Genomic DNA, 24,511 nt, shown 5'->3' with positions numbered 1-24,511 from the left:
ACAATAGACTAGGTTCTTGATATGCTCGAGTATAAAGACTAATTTAGTGAAGAATAATGAATTGTTCAGTAATATGCTCAGTGGAAATCAGAGAATTGTTAGTTTGACTTATCTTTCTTCTTGAAAAGTGTTCATTTTAACGTAATTCTACGAGTGTGTATTTAGTATTGTATTTATACGAGGATTAGAATTATGTACTTACATTTATAAGATACTTTGATTCAGTCAGGGTAACTTTGTTCCAAAGTAAAAAAATAATTTCCGATTTTGCAGCTCTTTTGCAGGTATTTTCATTTGAAACAGCTTTTCATGTAAAAGTCAATTTAATTTAACAATTTACAAAGCTTCAAGAACGATAATGATCATTTTCTGGCTTGGAATAAAGTAACCCTGACTGACAATCAGTTATAGTTACCCCAACTTATGGTACTTTCATACGATAATCTGTAATATACGTTGACAAAACTTGCCTAAACAATTTTGACATTCTAGTGATATAACCATCACTCTGTTAAATAGTTATTTCCTAATCACAATATTAATACTCTAAAATTTTAATTTAGGTGTACTAATACTAATGCATCTCGAGTATGAAAAATTCAATCCAGTTTATAGAGCAGACATTAATTCAACAATAAACGACGTAGAAATATTAAATTCAAGGCGTACTCGCTTCGACGAAAGAGAAGCCATCCAATTCCTTAAAAAGTCACAACACAGAGACTCTCTTTCGTTCGTTTGCCTCCAGAGACAGACGATCGATGGAATTTATTTAACGAACAGCCGAGTCACGGCGAAAATAGCGAAGAACACGCTGGGGTTTCTCGGCTAACAAATAATAGATCGCGTTGCGATGATCGAGAGAACCATTTATCTTCCGTGAATCACGGAACTGAGAAGAAAGAATAATGACAAAACGCTTACCTTCCCGGAGCCCCTTGAGTTGCACAAGAGAACACCGGCGGCGTGGATTCTGTACTCCTTGTCGAGTTGCTCATGCTGTCCTTGAATTTTCCTGCAGGCAAAGAGAACAGAGAATGACGTTCCATAAAAAAACTATTCTATCATTAACGGGGAAAGATAATGTAAAAAGTTCCTAGAGCTTTGAGTAATAGAGGTAATTAAATAAGTTCACCTCGAACATCCTATTGCATTTCTTACGATTTAAATGTTCCTTTTTGTATAGGAAAATGTATAAAGTGTTTGCAATGTAATCCCTGACTTGGAATACAGACCAGAAATAGGTACTGTAATGCCGCCATTAGAGGTTATATTGGTAACTTATCTCTCGAAACTGATACTTCTTCTTTGTGCACTTTCTTAAATAGTCCAATAAAGGTACATTATTAATAGTTAAAGGTATAGAATGTTTACTCTGCTTATTAGAATTTTATCGTAAAATTCATTGCCTTGCATACCCACAATATATTTTTTCAATTCAATATATAAAGATATTTCATTTTTCTATAATGTAAACTTAATCTATTCATAAATAATCAATCGCAAATTTGTCATCTTAAAATTTTTAATTTAAACTTTGATTTGAGAAAAAAGAGGGTCTACATTTCCTAACGAATTTAGTCTCTCGTTCCCAATTTGCACGTGGGTGTATTAGATCGCATCAGAACGTTCAGTCAATTAGCGTTTTTGCAAAACGGGTCGGCGTCCCAAAGAAACCGAGCGGCGACTTTACAGCGTTATGTTCAGTTTCAGTCGTGCTCCCTTTTTTTTCCTCCCGTTGGCTGAGGGAAAAAAAAATTAAGCGTTAAAAGGAGTAACGAGACGGAGGACGGCGGCGTCGCCGGCGGCCGCGCCAGCGAATTTTTCCGACCGGTTTCCGCCCAGTGATTTAGGAATCGAAAAAGTTCCACGGATGGACGAACGTCGCCCCGCGAAAACTTGGGCAATTACGTGAAAGCAAACAGTCTTACGAATTCATGACGCGAGCTCTGCTTCGCGTTTAGCTCTTCTTTCCTCCGGGACCGACACCGTTCGAGCCTCGAATCCGGAAGCGAACTATCGAAATTGAATACGTCCACGCCGACGTTTTCTTCACGATGTCTTTTTCGATATCCCCTTTTTATCATTCCCACGAAGGAAAAATACCGCCTATGATCTTTTCATAATAGAAATTAAACATTTAGATTGTAATTGCAACAAATATCTTTTTTGAAAATACCCCCAAATGTTCGATTTACAACGAAAACCTAAGTATAAAGAGCATTTTCTTTTAATGTAACTTCTTCGAAACTGACAGGAAAAATACAAAATCAAATGTGATATTAATGGAACAGTGAACTCACAACACTGGAATACACTAACACCAAGGTAGAAAATAATACAAAAAGGAAAAGAAACAAATAATCATATGTTGATTTATGATGGTCATCCATGGTAGTAGTTATTGCTACGGATGTTTACGCGAATTGAGGGATTTTGTCTTTAATTTATATGGGGTGTACCAAGAAATAACTTACTATATTTCGCCAAATTTCACATTTATTTATCAAGAAATCAGCAGCTTGTACCACTACAGTAATATTAATCCTCGTTCTGTGCTAGCCTCCTTCATATTTATAAAAACAGGACGGGTAAATATTTAATTATTAAAATATTAAAAAAGTTAAAATATTCGAACATAAAGTATGTTACCACTTTATTAAAATAAACGAATGGATTACTTCTTTTTGAATTGACAGCTTCTATAAAAGTAATAATTTCAGTGGATTTTAACATAACTGCCTATACAAATTTTCTTATATTATACTTGTATTTTCTTAAATAATCGTATGTCCAAATGTGTGGCAGATATGCTGTCATCGTGAATGCCCACGGGATACAGTAAGAGAAACTAGATTGTTTAGGGATTTCAAGATAAGCCCGAGGACAGACCGAGTGACGACAGTGATACATGAGTCTTTAGGGTAGCGGATTCACTCAATCTTTGGAGAACAATAACGTCACACTGTGTTGCTAAATTTATTACGGAAATAACTTGACTGTACCACACATTAATTAAGTACCTTATAATTTGCAGGTGATCCTATTTTCCACATTAGCTCGAGCAAAGCTATAATAGATTCTACATGAATTATCAACCTCGAAAGTATTGTTTTCGATAGAGTTCTTACTTTGTTCTTTATATCAAGAAAATATACATTATTAACTCTCAAAAGACAAATGTGATTCTGTATGTTCGACTTGTTTTTCCACGTAGAATCACCTCATGCCCGCTTGTACATAACTTTCTGAGGCAGTACGTTCAGTGGCAAGTAGAAACAGACTGCAACGTACAGACGCGTTAGCCAAGTCTATTGAAATTCGACTTTCTCGAAAACGAATCATCGTACAGAAAAATGTTACTCTACATTTTCCACTTAGTTTTGCATGTAGAATCACATCCTTTCGCTATATACGACCATTTCGTTAACACCCTATGTAACGAGTCACCAGGGTACCGATTCTTCTTCGTAAAAACCAACTACAGAATATTTTTCGAGTCACCCCGTGGCCATATCCTGTCAACAGCACGGTAAAAGACGATCGAACGAACATCGAGCATTTATTGCGTGAATAATTCGCAGCTTCCTGTGTCTCGTTCTGCCGTTCAATTTCCGGGGGGCGGCGTTCGAGAAAGGGGATCGTCAATTATTGCTCGGTTTCTCGCGAACGCGCATTCTCCGAACCTCGAGCGCAATATTTCGCGGATGGCATGGCGGTATAAAGACGAAAGAGGGCGTTATTGGGAAGAAACATGGGCCACCAACGCGAATAATTCCGACGGCACACAGTGGTCCAGAAACAAAATTTAGCAGCTCATACGATTATTCAGCTGAAGCAATCAAAAGTTTTCAAACTTATAATTTCTATTTGAATAGAAGCGGATAAATGAACAAATTTTTATCAATTTTACAATTCCTCTTTGATTACGTCTACATTCACTAATAGTGTACTCAACGTCTTCATGAATATTTCAATTTTTAGAGAACTTCTTTTCTATTTTATTACAGAGATTAATAATACGAAAGGATCTAAGGAGACCAATAGTACACTCAGGATTTTATTCTGCGGGGAGGAGTCGAATTGAACGGATATAGAAATATTTTCAATGAAAATTCATGAAATTCATTAGGTGATTATAAAAGATCATTTAAAGAATAAAACCCAGTTTTCTTTTCTTTTTACAAAGCTCCTGAATTACGCAATCGTGATTGTGTTATGGTAGATCCTTTTTATTTGGGGATGTCAGGATCCCTTGCTCCTCGAACCCTCCCATGGATGCGCCATTGAAGGAGAATAATAATGCATGGAACAAGTTTTTTAGATGATAAACAAAATTTATTTCCGACCACTTGAACGGATAAATTTTGATTGTGGGCAATTGTGTGAGACTAAGAACGGGGGTAAGTAGATCGCGTTCCGAAACGTATATACGAACGCCACGGCGACGATATCTCGTGCATTTATCATTGAGGTTATAATCAACGAGACAGTGCCGCCATCTGCAAGCAGGCCCGAAACGCCCGCGGAGCCTCGGAAAGATGTTGCGCAAACAGCGTCGAGGCGCGTACAAGAACGAAGAAGACGAGAGGAAAAGAAAACACAAGTTCCCCCCCCCCCAAAATTTTTTTTTTTTTTTTTTTTTTTTTACCTCGACGCGCGAAGGTGTCGACGGCACTTTGCCTCCGACGACGTCGCCTCTGGGAACAGCCGTCGGCGTTCCTAATTTTCGGGATTCGGGAAATCCGCGCGCGTGCACCTTAGGCGGATACTGGCACGCGAGATTTATCGCTGGAGAAAGGAAATTGGGTGTTCCCCGGTAATACTCGTTACGGTGTCAGGGGGATCGTAGTATTTACTGGACCGACGAGATGATTCCGAGGTATTACCGCGGCAACATTAAAGGTGTTACGAGTCTGCCGAAGAAAATATTGGATTGCCCCGGAAAAGTATTACGTGTTTCGAAATATCGGTTTAGTAAGTCTATTATTGTTCACTGACACATTTATTATTATTATTATTATTATTCATTGAAGAAAAGGAGGAACTTTCTAGTTACAGCAATATATTGTACATACATGATACGAGGGGTCTTTCCAAATTTCTGGGAATTGTGTCATAAATTGTTTATTTTATTAATTTTCGTCCATATTACATTCTAATATAACACCAGTCAGTCTTGTTAACTTCAATAATAATATTGAAAATTAAAAAGCAATAGACTACTGATACGCCTAAGATATTGAATTGTTATATTTATCACTTCCTGCCGTTGTTCTGCGAGGAATTTTATTTTTGTAACGTATAAAAAAAATTATGAAGTAACAAAGTAACTAAAGCTGCATAATGTCTCCCGAGGGATTCTAACATTTAAAGTAGTTAAAATGTGAACTTTAGTTTCTTAAATGTGAAAAGTGAATTCGAAGGACATTCGAGTAATTGGACTGAAGAAAGTGAAATGGCTAGTCACCAGCGGTACTCATTCAGTCGAGACGATAGTATTTACGCGACGAACATGGGGTGACTAAAGCATTGTATGAACTATCGGAATAATCTATTCAATTTCTCGCACGTATTAAAATATTTTACAAACGTATTGATTCTACTGATATTCTACTTTGGAAGGATTCTACAGGGCTGGTGACTGGTGATGATATGAAATTTATAAGCTATATCATTAAACGTGAATTAATTAGTCATTGTGATGAAAATGCAAATTGGATGTAATGAAGCATCATTTATGTAAATCACTTGTATTTTCATATGTGTAATAGTAACGTTTCATGCATAGGTATGGTTTAAAATATAGGTTGTAGTACAATAATAACGCCTTATTCATGTAAATTAATCAAATCAACACAATTCATCAGTTTTAATTTAATATTCCCATGTTTAAATCATGCATATGGTTGATTCTTCTTATCAGACATATTACTGAAGAATAAAACATTATTGTAACATTTTATGACTATTATATTTAATATTTCCAACGATACGAGATATGTCAGTTAAAAATTAACTTTACGTTATGTGTATTCAAATTTAATTTAAGAAAACAACATTAATCCAAAGTGTAAATAATACTGTGGCAAAAACTCTCGATTCAAAATCCTTACTTTATACCATAAAATATACCGGGTGTTTCAGAAGCGTTTCGTTCAATTTAACGTGTACACTAATAACATATTTGTACACAAATTTTTTTCCAAAATGCAGGTTCATCTTTCAAGCGAAACAATAAAAGTTCAGTATGTACCTATCGCAATATTTAAATTGTTCATTAACAAGCAGAGCTAACCACACAGCAAAGGTGATTAACCGAAACGTATTTTTCGCGGGAGTAAACGATGAGAATTCGTAGGTTAGACTTCGGACAACTCGCGCCGGAAGCTACACGGTACTGCATAATTCCACGGTAGTTTGATCAAATTGTTAGTTCGCCGGAGGACAAGCGCTAATAAATCTTGAACGAGTTAATCCTCCCTCCCCTTTTCTGCCTTTCGGCGTGGAAAGGGAAACTACCAGCCAGAGTTCGTGTTACGGGGAGGGGGAGGTCCAGTGCCAACTTGCGAAATATATTATTCGAAAGCTACCGTCCAGGAAAATGGATGTTTCCTTAACCGAATTTTTTTTACCGTCCGGCTGCCGGTTTTTATAGTTACGCCTGGAAATTTCGAAATTCAGGGAATTTGCAGGAAAGGCTTTCAGTGGAATTATTTTCGTGATGACGCATGCGATACTGCGTTAATTCCCTTTGATCCTGATTTTATCTTCAATTTTATCGTTTCAAGTATTATTTTCATTGCATTAACAACATATTTCGTACTTTCACCGAAAGTGAAACAATGAATATTGCTTTTCTATTTTTTTGCTCTTATATCACCTGTTATTTTTTGCATAAAATAATTTTGAAATGATAGAATGTGCATTAGTTTCAAAAAATGTTAAGACATTCAGAATTACATAAGTGCATTTTATAATACATTAGGGAATAAGTTTACGTTGGAGATTTTAAGAGAGATGATTGCGTCCAAAAAGTATTATAGAATGATAAGGTACTAACTCTGTACTTCTAGATTATAGAACGCATATATTGTGATAAAATCATTTTTAAACGACCTCCATTTCTGTTTTCCTGCCGGTAACACTATTTAATATGTCATAGATTTCAAGTATAAAAAACTTACTGATTTAGTGTATTACGTTTTGTATACTTTCATAAAAGTATAGAAATCTTTTTCATTCAGTACGTTGCAAGTACATATTATGCAACTATTGTAGTCGCTAATGACCATAGCAGTCGATGTGACTCAAAACATTGAATTAAAACAAAATTAAAGTGAGATTTCCATTTACTCTACGAAACATACTTTTATTAAAAATTTTATAGAAAATAGATAGAGCACTTGTACTGATAATTTTAACAGGCTATAGCAGTAAAGAGTTCTATACAATGATAGAAATACATTCGTAAGTACACATAGGTGTACTTACGAATGTATTTCGTCCAATCCTACTCGGTTTGAATTGTCTGACTATGAACGTGTCGATTCTACTTACGATATAGCATGAAGCAACTCCTGTTTTTGTTTCTCCTTCAGCTTCACACTACCCCCTTCAGCAAGTGCAACTTGTAACTCTCTTTGAAGAACCGCCAATTTACGGCGTTCACCTTCCAAAAGTAGAGAAGTAACCTGTAACAATAAATTTGGAATTCTAAATTAGAAAAATGAACTATCCAATTATTCAAGTACCATCACAGACAAAATCAATGCACAATCAATAATTAAAACAAATACACCAGCATCAAAAACTATTTTAAAACATAAAAAATACAAGGTATTATTTGTTTTATTATGTATAAACCGCTCTTTTCTCTTCCGAACAGTTTTACCTACGCAAGCACACAACATGTCCAGCAAACGATGCATTCTCAGCGCTCTATTTCGATCACACGAATATTTCATCAACCCTCTGTGTTCCCTCCACCGAAAAATAGTTTACGCCGAATATTAGTGTTTCTTAACAATTTATATCTTAAAAAATTGCTCCCAATTTGCTCTCTCGGAATCTAAAATTGCTCCCATCGCACCGTTTATATTTAATGAGATATTCGCAAATGAAAAAGCAAAAATCTGTTGTCTGCAAAATATGTAGATAGTATGTAAATGGTCTTTTTACACAAATATTATGGTACCAAAAAATTGCTCCTGATCTGTTTTATAATAATCAAAAGTCAGATATCTCAATAGCAACATATTAACAAGGAGCAATTGAAATAATGCTGTTACATACAGGTTAGGTATACGTCGTACGGTAGACGCTCGTTTATTGCAAACTTCGAGTCTGTAGAGGGCCAGAATTCCAGGAATATTACAATATCTCATTAAATATAGATGTTACGATGGGAGCAATTTTAGATTCCGAGGCAGCAAATCGGAAACAATTTCTTAAGATAAAAATGTTTAAAAAAATACTAATATTCCGCGCCAACTATTCTCCGGTCTTCCCTCCACACTCAAAATCAATTACAACGATTGCAGTTCTCTTTTTTACCGGTAACCAGTCAAGAACCTCCATCGATCACGTACCAACAACCGACAGGAAAATTGCCTCCAAAAACCAATCGATAACAAAAACCCCAAGCACAAATCGATAAAACAGTTCAATGGCGGGTAATTTAAAAATTTCATCGATTTATCGTAATATATAACTCGTAAGGCATAAAATCTCTGGTATTACGTTCTACGATACTTAATGTTCAAACGCCAGACACAGTTGCTGTGTCTAAAATGGAAATAGGGAATGGAGTTAGTTCACGGAGGTGTATCCATGTATCGCCGAGTGTAGCCAGTGCAAAATTCGCTTTCCTGTTCGCCACGATAACGATCTCTCGCGTGTTTTATCATCGTGCACGTACTGTGTTCTCCCTCAGCTGTGTGCAATGCGTACGGTAATGCACCGGGCGTAGGTGCCTGCGTGTCTCGGGAACAATCTCGTACACGGAGGAATACGGAGAACCAGAATAGATATCTTTCGAGAGATAGGAGAGCAAACTTAAGTCGCGAACGCGCACTACGATCTGCGAGGTGGCCTGCATGCGAATGCATTCCGTAATTGGCTGAAACCGCTGAACTTCCTACGATTATATGACTTATTATTCCATCGATTATGCAAATTTCGGGGTGGATGGAAACTGATTGCGTTTGCGTCTTGTCTTCGAATCCACGAATTTGTGTAATAGTTTTGTCATGATTAAAATAGATTTTATGCATTTATTGATATTGATTATTTTGAGAATTGAACATTTATTAATGATTGTTTAGAACTCAGTCCATTTACCCTTTATAAGGCAGTGACAATCATATTGCCAACAACTGTTTATTTTTTTACTGTTTACCTTTCGAGTTTTAAATTTGGTCGACAAAGGGGTTATTTTACGATAGTGAGATAAATTTAACTTGACCTTATAAAGGGTTACAAAGTTCAATAAATTGTAATGAAATTTTCATATTACTTGGAATGTTACAGAGTGTTTAATAAGATAAATATGTTTATATTTGATTTTTTTTTCCTGTAAATTACTTCATAAATGTCGGTATTTGCGTGAACTTCCGTGGTCTATTTACTCATGAATTTTCTACGTTCCAGTGTGTTACGAACACATAAAGTCTAGTGTCTTAGCGTGTTATCAATATTTATGAAAGATTGAACCATAAGTAGAACTCGTTATGGTGAATTTTTATTATTAATATATTAGATGAAACTGATATTTAATGTAACACACATGTGCAACAAACTTAAAAGGTTTAGGAAAATTATCTACATTACATCCCGTATTCTAGAATATCCGTAGAATTCGTATAATACTTGCATATCTACATTTACTTACATTCACAGTCGTACTAAATGTCAGTTTACCGCTCAAGCTGGTTAGACCATTACTTAATCAGGTCCAGAATATTCTCGATCATTCGCATGTATACTAACCAAAACTATTTACAACTCTTGTAAAAATCGTCAGCATAAAATGATTATAAATAATCTCGCTATTACAACAGAATTATAACGTTACTAAATTAACACATTGACTGCCACAATTTTTTACTTTTACGTCAGTTATCATGACAAAATCTATTTGTTTAACTGTTTTCTATCGTGAAGATAAATATTTACACGTTCAGTTGTGCACTCCTTCTTTGGATCTATGTTCTATTATTAATTATATTTACCAGATTTGAAGTATTATCGTTTAAACCACCGTGACAATTAGCGTGCAGACACCGATTGTCCTGGAAAAATACAGAAGGTAATTCAGCTAACGTGAAATACGAACGCTTTCTCTTCAAAACAGTATCGCGTCATTCCCTTAAATAATGGAACCTAATCATCGTGGATGACCATTGACGTCCACCACTATCCGAGAGTTAACCATCGTCCCGCCAGCCGTGCTATCGATAGCCGTCTGGCTATCGAGCCCCGCTGATAACAGCCCTTCGATCCACTCGACGTGAAAATTTGATGTCACGGTAAAGTTACGTGTATTACCCGGCGAGACGAGTGTTAGCTGTGCTGCAACAAACGATACGATATCAGAGTTTGTGGCCAGTTATAAAGTACAGGCTGTCCAAACGTTTCCGTAGCACACCCCCTCACTCGTTGAAATTTCGTGCAGATTCTCTGTTCTTTTTTTACTGTTCTTTTTTTTTCATTTCAAGGTCCCCTCGCGGTTTTCCTTTCGCCTAATGGCGTCATTACGTGATTATTCCCGTGGCGTTAATTCGATGAAGTCTTGGTTGATTAGTGGCTCTCGCAACTCAGCACGATTATAGAGTGGTCGCGAGGAAATTATTAGACGCAATCTGTTCTACGATAAATTGGAACAATGCTCGAGTGTAACAATAATCATTAATCGCTTCGAGTATACGGTGTAGTTTGTGGCTTGTTGGAACCACGTAATGGGGTGATTTTGGGTTGTGTTTGCGGGGGGATAGAATAGTTGTGGCACAATATAACTTCTCCAATTAATATCGTGGCTATTGCTAAATTGCAAATAGATGGTATATTATTAGTAGGTACGAAATACTAATATGTTTCTTTATCCATTCTTACGTCCGAAGAAAGCTTGGATCTCGTAAAATTGGAATAATTTGGTGTGAATGTTATTGTAATCGAAATTTGCAAAATAATTGGAATTATAGTATTCTGGAAATATTAATGCGTGTGTATATTTATACGGGTTTCCTGTGGATTTAATCGGTTATAGGTTCTATAATGTGAAATATCTTTAATTCTTTTACATTGTTCAATTTCACTGAATTCTAAACTAGTTGCACAAAGTATATTCTTAAATATTAATGTAATTCATAATTATATAACATAATATATTTCACAATTATATTAATATTCAGAATATTAAAAACCCATTGTTACGCTATGGCCCTCGAGAACTAATTAGTAACTTATGAACGTTTCTGCGAATTTGCATCAATAAATGAAAATTTATTTCCAATGCATAAATTGCAGCATACCACAAGCAAAATTCGTTCGTTTGAATTCTTTCTGCATCTTAGACTTAACATTTAACGAATTCAAAAAATTGAATTTCGTAAGCTGAAGAGAAATGTTTTATATACTTTAGGATAAGATTTATTTGTGAAAGAAGCATGAATAGATTAATTCTTAAATTAGTCTTTGACCCTCTTCGTCATTCTGGCTCGAGGACGAAAGAAGAGACAAAAGAGACATTCAATCCCTACATTCTTAGAAGTTCCCTTCTGTATCGATACATTATTAAAGGTTCTATTTTTACGTTGCTGCTAGTTTATTTTTAGCAATCGCTATGTCGTTCATCAATCCAAACTATTGTTACGACTTCGTGTCTATATAAAACCTCATCAACTGTTTTATTTTTACTTTGCTATAAGTTTATTTCTATATTCTTAGATCACAATATCCTATACTCAAACTGCGATTAATCTACTTAAATTAAAGCTATTTTATAAAAACGATTTTACAAACTGTTTCAATTCGAAAACCTGATCGATATTATCATCCATTCACACTAGGAGGACTACCAACGACAAATGTATATCAATTACGATCGGTCGATAAACATGACAAACTTTCGAAAATTTACAAATGTATAAATTGACTAATTTCTTCACGTTTATGTCGTAATAAAAGTTGAATATATTGTTATAACATTTTAATTATCCTTACATGAATATACTGACAAATTATTTTTACTTATTTGGTAGTCCCAGTGTTCGTAAAGTATAGGTATAAAGTGCTGACAATTTATCATTGCAACGAGTATCATGTACCCCAGGACGTTCTGTAATTTAAATCTAAAAGGCGATATTTTTCACTAAAAAAATATTCACTTCGGAAAAATTGTAAACTCTGTCACAATTATTAGTTAAAAATCATAATATACACTAACTCGAAATCTCATTACAATTACAGGCAACAAAGAAGCTGTTATCGAACGTTACAGAAAAATTGCTAAAACCTAAAAGTCCATAAAGTTATTTAAAAAATGTTGGTGTGGAAAAAAACTGTCCACATTCACCGTACGCGCGGCAGAACAAACGAAATTCCGAAATAGAAAAAACATTTCTCCCTAGGGACGCTATTATGATTACCAGACAAGTGAGTGACGTTTCGCGGGTATACGGTTTATTAAAGATGTAATTCGTTACCAGTGGCGTCGGACGGAACAGTTCCTTTTCCCCTCGGCTAACAAGGATGTCCGATTACGACAGACAGGATAATAACTCGCCGCCTCGCGATCGGCCTCGTATCGCGGGCAGATCTTTAATAAGCAGGGTCAGCGCGGAATTACACAAACTTACATTTCGACAGACATCCGGGACAATCGACTTGCTGTTCCGCGTCCACTTTTTTCCCTCTCCTCGACTAATCAATTGCATCGATCGCCAGAGGAAAAAGTTCGTGTCTGGTTGTCAGTATGTACCTACTTCTTACCTTGGTGTGTTTTGTCGCTTTCACTGATGTCAATAATTAATGGGTTTTATGAGTGCCTCAGAAATTTAGTTGATAGGCACAGACAGCAGTTAAGTAGAATTGGGCACTTGCCTCCGTCCCCCCCCTGGGCGGAAAAAAGTGGCTTTTGCCCCACCCTACAAGACAAAAATTGAATTTTACCCCCCCACTGCCCTTCCCAGAGTTACAACATTTTTGCGTAATATTTAATATGGCAGTATAATTTGAAACACGACGTACAACCTCTATTAACACTTTGACTGCCACGTCACCCAAATATGGGTGACACGTACATTGAAAAGTGTCTGGATTATTTAAACACTGTTATAGAATGTTTGCATGAAATTAATATCACAGTATCATTTAAAACAAGACGTACAGCCTCTATTAACTAAACTCAAATATTTTCGACAATTTATGACTTAAAAAACGAAATAAAGTGTGTCTGGCTACGTACGGCCTTTTTCACTGTGGCAGTCAACGTGTTAATAAAACAAATATCTTCTCAACGATTTATGACTTTAAAAACAAAATAAAGTGTGTCTGGTTACGTACAGCCTTTTTCACTGTGGCTGTTGATGTGTTAATATTTTTGCCCCCTGATTGATAACCTGGCTACGCTCACGCATACACCATTGCACTACCATCTTCAATATAGTATTACAATTGTGTAGTTATTGTAACTGAATTGCAGATTTTATGCATTTATATAATATCGAATTGCTTAAAATTCGTTACAATAAAAAGTTTCAGTACTTAATACTGAATTTCACGAAAAAATAATCCTCTACATATCGGTACACCTAATAGTATTCCCAATTTCGACTAGAAAAAGAATAAATTCCTGGAAGAAAATCGTTCACACAAATTTTTATTCCGATACTGGGTTTTTAAATTGAACGAAACGGAGCGTCCCACGCGCAATTTGACCAAATATTGGTTCCATCGCGCCCCGAAACCACGGGAGAAGGCGTTCACGGTGATGGATATGCACCAGTGACACCTGAATTTCAGTTAATCACGGCCACAGGCGAAAACGGCTCGATCACCGCCGCGTTCCAATTACCCGCGTGCAATAAAACCAAAAAAAAAAAACAAGCATAACAAGAATGATCGTTCTTTAAATAAAAAAAAAAAAACAGAATGATCGTTCTGTTATATCGCCGCGATTAAGGTATATCCTCGAGGCCTCTAACGGACGGTTTCATTTCCGTCGGGGGCGGGCGGGAGGCGGCTAACGACAGAGCGCCTCTGATCGGCCGACACGGTCACGACGGACAAGGGTACAAGCGAAACGAACGAAATTATCCGCGATGAAAGGTACAAACCGTGAAACGCCAACACAGGGGGAACCCCGTGGCCCCACAAAAAATAACTTCTTTGCCACTTAGACGATCGTTTTGCACGTACATCGACGCTCAGCCCCATTCGTTTTTGTACGGCGCGGTGGGCGCTGTTAATGCGAGGAAAAAAGTGACGCGGACGCATGAACGACCGAGAGTGAATACTGTATAATTGCACAAGGTTGTGCATCCATGACGGCTAATTCAATTCGATCTGGTGTGCAATGAGTCGAGTGCGGATGTTTTTTGCATTTGTAGCTAATCTTAACCCTTGCAGTACCGAGCCTTTCTTTGTTACGTGTGTTTTGTTTAAAAAGAAGGTAATGTCTTAGAGAAACTTTGTGTTTCGAATATATCTGGGAATAAGGAGTTTAAAACTGGGATTGAAAACTGATATATCGATTTAGGTTATTGAAGCAGTTATGAATGAACCTTTAATCTGTATAACTCTTATGAAGAACATAAATTTCAGATTGTGTCAGCTCGAATTACGGTTCCCATATCAGCTCCTGTATCAGTTATTTTTTAAGTTCTAAATAAGTTCCGGAACGATTATAGAACCGATTCTCGTAACGATAATCGAAACATATTGCGCTTATAGATTACTGTACAGATATAAATTTTGGCGAAATCTAGTAAAATGTTGTTAAGCAGTTAAAAATGTAGTTTTCCATAAAATAGTACATAAATATCTGCATTTGCATAAACTTGCGCGATCTACTAATTTCAATAAAGGTACTATTATACGTATCGGTTGAACTTTCTAAAAAGATAATCGGATTATTTCAAATGAAGTAATTAAATTATTCAGATTTACAAGAACGCACATCACCGTTTCTCACAGTATTATTTAATATTAAGCAATCGTACGGTTCGCCTATAAGGAATCGAATGTTTTTGCAACCGGGCTTTTGTTTCGCCCAGGAAGAAAAACGAAACAACGCGCTCCGATGGCGCGGAAACCGCACAATAATCGGGCGAAAAACTTGAAATCGAACTTGAACAGCCCCCTTCCTGGGATAATAATTTTAATGTCGGCGTTTATGATAATGTGCGCGGTGCGTTTAGCGTAAAAGTGAAAATGGTCGTGTAATCATGGAAGCATAACCGGATAATGGCGCGACCGATACGCGTATGCATCGACGAAACAAATTACGAAATCCCGTCCGGTGAGGGGTGAAGGAGGGGGCACTTCTTTTCCGTAGCCGGGCACGTTCCCCTTTTCCTTTTCGTCGCCTGGAGCCTGGCGATTCGATTAAATGTCATTTCGCAAAGACCTGAAACAGCCCCGGCACTCGTCGGACGGATATATCGATTAATCGCGTTCGCGGAACGTCTGAAAAGTCAGCCTGGACGATTTTCATTTAGCTACTATGGATCAGTTCGCGAGAGTCCATTACCTTGGCTATTATTGTCCGATTAACGTAGATTATTTCGCGTCGAGCGCAGAAACAGATCATTTAGGTATCCATATTCTTGTGAAGTTGAATGGTTCTAATAAGAGTACCATTTAATAGTAATATAGCATAGCTTGTAGTTTGTGAAATAAATTATAGTAACTAACATATTTCTGCATTTGTAGAAACTGTAATTCGTATATGAAGTATTATGTAGATCACTCACGAATTTGTTACCTTGGAAATTATTATCTGATTAACGTTGATTATTTCGCGTCGAGCGCAGAAACAGATCATTTAGGTATCCATATTCTTGTGAAGTTGAATGGTTCTAATAAGAGTACCATTTAATAGTAATATAGCATAGCTTGTAGTTTGTGAAATAAATTATAGTAACTAACTTACTTCTACATTTGTACAAATTGTAATTCGTATAGTAAGTATTCAATGTTTTCATATTATACGTACTTGAGATAACGTTGCACCCGACATTCGGTCCCTTTAAGGTCTTTGGTTTTAGTATTAATTTTTTGATATCAGAATCATACACGAATATGATTGAAAAGAGGATTTGTGTACGTTAAAAGAAGAAAGTAACAAAAATAACATAGTAATGGAAATAATAAAAAAACAGAGTTGTGAAAGGTACAGATTTCAAGGTGACCTTGACTTTTAAAAAAAAATATAACCTTTTTTGAATTCTTTTTTTTCCGACTATCGGAAGTGCCTGGAAAATCGTGGGGACTTATTTTTTACCACACTATAGATAACATTATTATACAGTAATAAATAATCCATTATCTTTTTCAGTGTTTATTTTTCAGAATATCAGTTATACGAACTTAATAGTGTCCGACATTTTTGTCAAATAACCTATTTCAACCGACAAAAAACTCCTAAAAACATTTCGAACTTAATAAACCATTCCATTCAATGAAAAAAATCTAGTAATTTGCTAATAGACATACCCAGCGCATGAAATCACCCCGTACAAATTCATTAAGGCAGCGTAAACACTCGTAAATTTCCTACTGCAAATTAACGTTGATTCTATCAGTTTCTTCATTGTACCATAAAATACTCGGGCGGCGTTTGTGAACGCGGTTTTCTTCTTTAAACACCCAATCAGGGGAAAATCTCCTTCATTCGGCCCGAAAAACCAAGCACACCGACCGTAACGCCACGATTCGTATCACGCCGTGGCGAGGAGCACAGCCCGATTTTAATGAACTCCCGACTCGGTATTCCGGGGCTCGTTTACATTGAGGCGATTAAAACGACGAACTCTCTCCATCGAGAGGGACGCAACCGATGCGACCGTTCGACGAGACATTAAGCCGTATCATTTATAATGAACCGCTCGCGCTCGATTAATTAGGCTAGCGCCATATTGCCAAGCAATTAATAAACCCTCGTCAGTAATTACGACGGAAACGCGGAGGGAGCGTACCACACGAGCCTGTAGTATCTTCTTGTGCGATCAATTTACACTAGGAACAGAGGCAGGCCTGCCATCATAACATCTGTTTGTTCGATAATTCATGAACCTCGCGTCGGGACATTCTTCTCCCAGGCGTCCCTCATCATTTTCTACTTATTTCGAGGGGTCTATCCGTGGTGTCCATGTTGTCCTCCGATGGACACTTGTGCTGTTTAATAATTATAAGCTTCTAAGCACGTATCTTAATTAATGTCGGCGCTTTAAACCAGGTATGTTAAACAGTAGACTGTGAACGTTTATGCAGATTCATGTGAACAATTATTCATGTGTATAGATAACATAGAGTTATTATTTCTTGGGGGTGTTAAGGATTCGATTGGATTAAATAGAATATATTAGGTGGTCCAGTAATGCTCCATTATTTTTTGTTAAATTTAATATTTGTTTATAAGAGAATGCAGACATATGCCTCATTAATAATATTTCTTATTTGTTCTCTGATGTTCTACACTATTTTTATGGAGCCAGAGGGCAGAAAAATATACATGATTTTAAATCTATTGCAGTTGAAGAGAGCATATAGTGTTTCTATAGTACAGTCTGGTAATAAATAAATTTGTATAAATGTCCACGGTATAACTGTGACAATTGTTTCTGTGTAACTTGTACAGGTGTTTTGTAGCCGTTTAATGAATGTTTAGAAACATAGAGCTATTTAGTACTGTATTAGTATGTGAAATTATTGCAATGATGTGAATTAATGATCGTACAAGTGATTATATGATAAGTTCAGCAATTAATCGGCGCGCGATAGTTAGAACGATCAATTTTACACGAATAAAAGAGGTTATGCTTAGCATATACGAAAGGCTAAGTGACCGGAATCTAATCCTAAGATCTTAATATACGCAAGATTGGTTGATGGTTACGTTCCATGGTAGCGGATTACATATTAACACATTGACTGCCACAGTGAAAATGGCCGTGTGTAGTCAGACACACACGTTATCTCGTTTTTTAAGTCACAAATCGTCGAAAATATATGCTTATAGTTAATCGAGGCTGTTGGTTTTGTTTTAAATTATACTGCTATCTTAATTTTACTCAAAAATTTTATAATAATATTTAGATAATCCAGCTTCTATACAATGTAAATAATTCAAGAAATCATCGGAGGAACGTGAAATCATAATAAATAACACATTATCTCGATTTGTGCATTCATGAGTGTGCAATACACAAACTACAAGTTTAAAAACAATGCTTTCTTTGGAATATTTTATCTCTAAAAGCGTAGAGATGTTACGAAAAAAATATTCTAATATGAAGCTTAATAAAACAGCATTCTTAACTTCCTCCTTTTGTTTAAACTATTAGATTGAGCTGTTAGTACAACATTCCCTCCCTATAATCCCGCCGTTCGGAACTAACAACGCGCTTATAAGGAGCAGTAGACAAAGTTCTGTATTCATTTCAGTGGTAAGTGTCGTATTTCTGTCTTGATCCTTTCGCAGTCGCTCACTACTGTTACTTTCTCTCCCTTTCTCTCGAAAATAGAGAATATAGCATGCATATCTATACAATTACAAAAACGTCGACGAAACGAGGTTATAGGCAAGAAATATTTGAATTTTCGCTGAATAATACGAAAATTTAGGCCATGATAATTAAATAATAAGAATAAAAGTACCTATTGTACTTGTGCTTGTGGTGAAAAAATATACCAGATCAACGTTAATTATAACAAATTTAAGAAAGAAGGGTATTTCACATATTCATAACTGCGAAGAAAGAGATTTCTGACTAATTCCTATTTTTTAAATTATCGTCAAAAGGTCTAAATTATGATAAACATCCCCGCCATTAATTCATAACTCACGTTATTCTATGTAAAATCTCGTTCCAAATTTCCACTAAGACACGTTAAATTGACAGTAATTCTTGCAATTATAATTTACTTTCCCGAACAACAGGTCCGGCATGGTTAAGCAATCGTGAGAAAGGTTGGAACATTGTGGAATAATTTTTCCGTGCGCTCAAGCGTGCAATGACGAAAATAAAACCTTCGCGGAAGGATTGGCAATGAGACCGGGATAAAAATCATTCGCAGGTGTCCGGTTCCGCGCGAAATCAGAAAAATCATGGTCGCCTACCAACGCGTGACTAAAAAATCCACAAAACTCCCCTTTAACACGTTTACTGCGGAGCAAAATTTTTCACGTAAATTCTAGTATTTAATATGTGAATTTCTTTTACGTGACGGTCACCGGTGACCGACGGTGAATGTGTTAAATGGGTTACGTTTTCGTTTATCGATCGCTTGGAGAAAGGAGAAGCCTTTCTACTGCGATCGATGATATTCGCCGGTGGAAATCGATCGCAACAAACCGGAAGTGAAAATGTACCGCCAGAGTGTTGACGCTCGAATTATTTTACATCGTACAAGGCTACAGAGTAAAACGATGCATACATCAACGATTAATAATGATCGCCGCGACACCCACGTACACGCGATATAACTTTCAATACTGAGTGAGTCGTATAATTAATCCTTGAGGCAAGATATTAAATATATAAATGGAACAAGTTTAAAAGTAGGATTCGTGAAGGTAGATGAAATTAAGAAATTTATATGATTGCGTTACAGATGTATTAAGAGAGAAATATTGTATGACAGTAAATGTGTTGAGGACATTTCAAATTTTTAAAAATTATATCAACAATTTTCTTGTAATAGGTATATTGAAAAGAATATAAAATGGTCAATGTTAGAAGATACATTGTCTGGAACCTTTTGCAACTGAACATATAATTGTATAAAAAACATTTCTAGCGTATTATGCAAATCTATAAAATCATACAAGAAATTTATGTGTTAATATTTATTGTAACAATCCACTAAACAGTTGGTATTTATGAATGAGAAAAAACCATGTGCAGGCTTTTCGATCTTAAAAGGTGAAGAAAGTTCAGTTCCCGATCGTGGACACGATAATCGTGTCACGAGGGCGTCGGACGTGAATCGATCTACGGTATCCTTGTCGAGGTCAGAAACAAATTCGATCCGAAGTCGATAACCCATTCACCGAACAGGGTGCCGGCTGCAAATTCAATAGCCACTTTTCCCAGTCGCGCTGTGTATAGAGCAGTGAGAGGTGCGACCCAGAAAACCGGTGTCGGTCCGGCTAGAACAAACGGCTACCTGATACCGAAACGGCAACGAAAGTGTGTCTGTTGCACTCTTTTCCTTCTTCGATCGATCGATCGGCCTCACCTTTCTACCTCGATGATCCCTTTCGGAGGCATCTAGATCCCGGTCGGCTCGAAGAACATTTACAGTGTCAATATGAAACTGAACTTGCCTATCATTTTTAATTACTAATTCGTATACCAATGACGTTACTATATTATTAATAAAAATTCATTTACATTCTGTGGTTTTAAATTAGAGCTATGTATACAGGGTGTCCCATGCAACTGGAACAGGCTGTACCTCCTAAACGGTTGGGAATAGAAGATGTTATGAGTAAAAGTTAAATGGTATCAGACAGTGCATAACATGCAACTAATTTTATGCACTTTTGTGTATCGGTGCATCAGACAAATGCAACTATAGAACTACATAAAGACATTTTACGGTATACTACTCAGTAAAATTCGTCAGTAAATATTGAAGAATTGGTACAGAAATTGAAAGGATATTAATCATTAACTGCTAACAAAAAAGTTGTTTATTCTCATTATCATATACAGATTCTATAGTTTTTTTTTAATGGAAACGTATATTTTTGACTGCATCAATCGATGCAGTTTCTTGTGCTCCACATAAAAGTACTAACATACTTATGCCCTAAACTTATTCGTTAGAAAGTTATCGAAGCTAAAAGTTCTCTGAATTATTTCGGTCTCTCTGCAAGTGTCCCGGAGTATCTACGTTATGTTCCATTACAATGTTTGTAAACATGAAATTATGTGAATTACCTCGAGCTGCACACCGAAGAGATCTCGCGATCTACCGGGTCTTGGTGCCTCTAACTCCTGCATTTCTGCTTCTCTCTCAGCCAGTCCCATTTCTTCAAAATATCTGAAACAATAGAATCATAAATAACGATTATTTCCTCATATAAATTACTTGAATCTGAATTTGTTAATTAAAATTATGAAGAAACACCCATATTAATTAAAAAAAACGTATTATTTAGTATGAATTTACGTAAGCAATTGATCACCCTCTATATATGTATTTTAAACTTAATCTATGTTAATTAATGAAATTGAAATTTGTGATGAAAATACAGTTCAAATTCAATATATCATCGCGTTCGATAAAAAAGGCACAGATTGGTGAACAGAATGGAGAATATTACTGAAAAATCACGTGTGTTCTATCGACTACTTATTATTACAGCGCCAACCGAGTGCAAACGGTCAAAATACCCAAATAAGATTATTTGTCAGGCAAATGAGATCGAACCACTTATCCCCTCCCTACCAGCCTAACACGTAAAACAGCCGTGTTTATAAAAAACCGTGTAACGGTTCCGAATTGGGGAGCAAAAGGTTAAGAGGCTAAATGGAAAGAACGCCAAAGGTTTGCACACATTGTCTCCCCGCGGACGGCTGTGAATCATACGAAGCACGAAGAACAATCCCAGACGTTTCCAGGTGCAATTAAACGTCTCTAAACGTTGCGTGCTGAGCGCGGCAACAAATCAAGTTCCATCTTCTTCTTTTTTTTCCTCTTTCTCTTTCTCTCTCGTTACGAGGCGGCCGTGCTTTAATGCAATTAGAAGGAAATTGCCGCGAAACCCACGCGCAACAACAATGCGTCCCGGCGAAACAATGGACGCGCTCTCGGTGTGCTTCGCGTACACGGTTTGGACTGTGACGATTCCGCCGACAGAGGAGTTATTTGGTAATTATCTGCAATTAATTTTCGAGGGACTGGGGACGGTTTGATATCATCTACTCGACTTGACAAATCGGCTTCCTTGCCAATTAAAACGTTAATGAAGTATTGTGTATAGTTTATTAGCCCATTAACGTGCTTTTTTCTATAGGAATGAAAACAATTGACGAACTTCGAATACATTGCTGAACTTGGTACCATTTGGCTGAACAAGTTCAAATTATACCATTCGATTCCTAATAATAATAGCCACGTGGCGAAAACGGAATATCAACTTGGGATTATGTATGTTAGTTTGTGGGATTTCAGGCTTTATTATTAATGGATGTAGTATTATACTATGTAGTATAATATTACAGGGTGAGTCAATAAGAACTAGTATCTAAAATAACCCATTAGTTGTATCAAAAAATATTTTACTGAATTATATAGCATTTTAAGGGAAGCATCGGATGGATACAATTTGATTTTATGCTATCTTGTTTTTGCTTAGATGCCAAGGTTTAAAGCACAAACAAACTTGATGAGAAATCGTTACTTCAATTTACACTTCTTTCCTTGAATAATCAAGATAAAGATTATTCCTTCATGGTCATATATTTGTGTCTATTTAGACTGCAGATTTCCCTGGGATAATTACAATTATCTGTGAATGGGTATATTCTATTACTAATTAATTCAAGGATAAAGTTTGAATGTCCAATGCCAGAAACTATAAGTAATAGTTTTTCGTTTGGAGTGTCATGAATTCAACTTACTGGTTGAAAGTAGAATTTCAAAATTTTTCAGTAATAGATAATCATGTAATAGTATTCACATATATCTACTAGAAATTTTATTTTTTTTACGAAACAGTGTCGACGTTCAGTGTTACCAAAAAGGAAATAGAAACAAATTATTCTCCTATTACAATATTTTAGTTCGAAAACAGGTTTGAAAAAAATGGAAATCACAGAAAAATAAGAAATTATGTACTTAACCTTGCTATTCCCCTCTTTTAAATTTGTATTTTCTGATATATGAATGGTTTCCAATAATTAGTGTAATTTATTTATTTATTCGATTTTGAAAACAAACAATTGTACTTGCAGTTAACTTATCCATTTTATTTCAGTGAGTAAGGGGAAACGATTGTACTCAATTCTACGGCTTTATGACTCTGTTTTGTTTAATCGATAAGAAAATGACAAGCTGTTGCGTCTGGAAACCTTCACCGTGGTTCTACGTCATCGATTGCGTTACAACCGGTAGATATTAGCAATCACCTTTTTTCTGCGTTAAGATTTCGTTACTCGAGATGATAACATAGATTTATAGAACCTGTTTTTCCTTAAGCGAAATGCACCAATTATGTTAAAGCTTGTTCTCCTTTAAAGTATACTTATTAAATGAATATTTAAAGTACACTCTCATCTACCTTTCTACTTTTATCTTGATAATCTACTTAAATCTATTGTTTGCAAACCAACTATGTTACGACTAATAAAAGAAGTTTTTTCCTTTTTCTAAATCGATCTTCTACCTTCAATGTTCACATCTACCGAATTCATGTATTCGAAAGTGAAACGGAATGTGGTAATATCATAAATATTTTAGCGGGCTTTCAAATATAATTTCAAGTGACGGAGAAATGAAAAGTTACTGCCTGAATCCTCGAGTACACATCGTAGTTGCACGTATTGTTAACATACAGATTGCATTAAATTCGAAACCACTTTCATTTTATCATTGTTAGCTACCTTAACTTATTTCCGACCGGGAAAATAATATCTGTAAATTTAAACTGGTAGATAGAAAGGAAATATTATTTTAATTGCATTTATGTTATTTAATTTTATTTAGACCATAAAAAGACGAAATGTAGAACTCGAATTTAAACTCAATATTGCAAGACGAAAACGGAAGTAAGATGTTTATGGTTTACATAAAATAAAACTCGTAAATATTTATTATCAACTTGTTTGTTTTTGAAAGTATTATTGTTAGTAGAGTTTTATTCAGTACGTTATTAACTCTTCGTTTTCCAAAAGGCAGGAGAAAGTTATGCGACATTATAGAAAGATTTCTGCTGATGTATAACAAATGAGTTCATATACACAAAGGTCGTGTATGTTACACAAGAATACTTATCTAACTGCAACACTTTTCTGAAACAAAGACTATAGAAACAAAAGAGTTGTTGCCTTCTCATCGGGAGCAACGGGGAATACTGTGGGAAAATAGCACATATTGTTATGCATATATGAATATATTATAGTTGCATATTTGATACAAGATTACAGAATGACTAATAATTGTCCATGAATAAATAATAAACCTAAACATATTTATTAACCAAAGTAGTATTAACGTTTATATTTCTGTTTGGGTCAAATATACAGATTAAGTAAGAAAAACAATCAGACACTATGGT

The 24,511-nt window shown here is 35.8% G+C and overlaps 1 protein-coding gene across 1 annotated transcript; it reads right to left on the bottom strand.

Moving 5' to 3' along the window:
• Nucleotides 1-870: 870 nt before the first annotated feature.
• Nucleotides 871-21,260, bottom strand: LOC107194095. The gene is made up of 3 exons (XM_015583664.1): nt 21,171-21,260; nt 7,561-7,694; nt 871-1,015 (listed from the first exon to the last, which is right to left on the bottom strand). The coding sequence occupies exons 1-3, from the start codon at nt 21,258-21,260 to the stop codon at nt 871-873; spliced, it is 369 nt and encodes a 122-aa protein (XP_015439150.1).
• Nucleotides 21,261-24,511: the final 3,251 nt, after the last annotated feature.

Source organism: Dufourea novaeangliae, unplaced genomic scaffold, assembly GCF_001272555.1.
Source record: "Dufourea novaeangliae isolate 0120121106 unplaced genomic scaffold, ASM127255v1 scaffold12, whole genome shotgun sequence".
Classification (NCBI taxonomy): domain Eukaryota; kingdom Metazoa; phylum Arthropoda; class Insecta; order Hymenoptera; family Halictidae; genus Dufourea; species Dufourea novaeangliae.
This window is presented reverse-complemented; position numbering and strand designations above follow the sequence as displayed.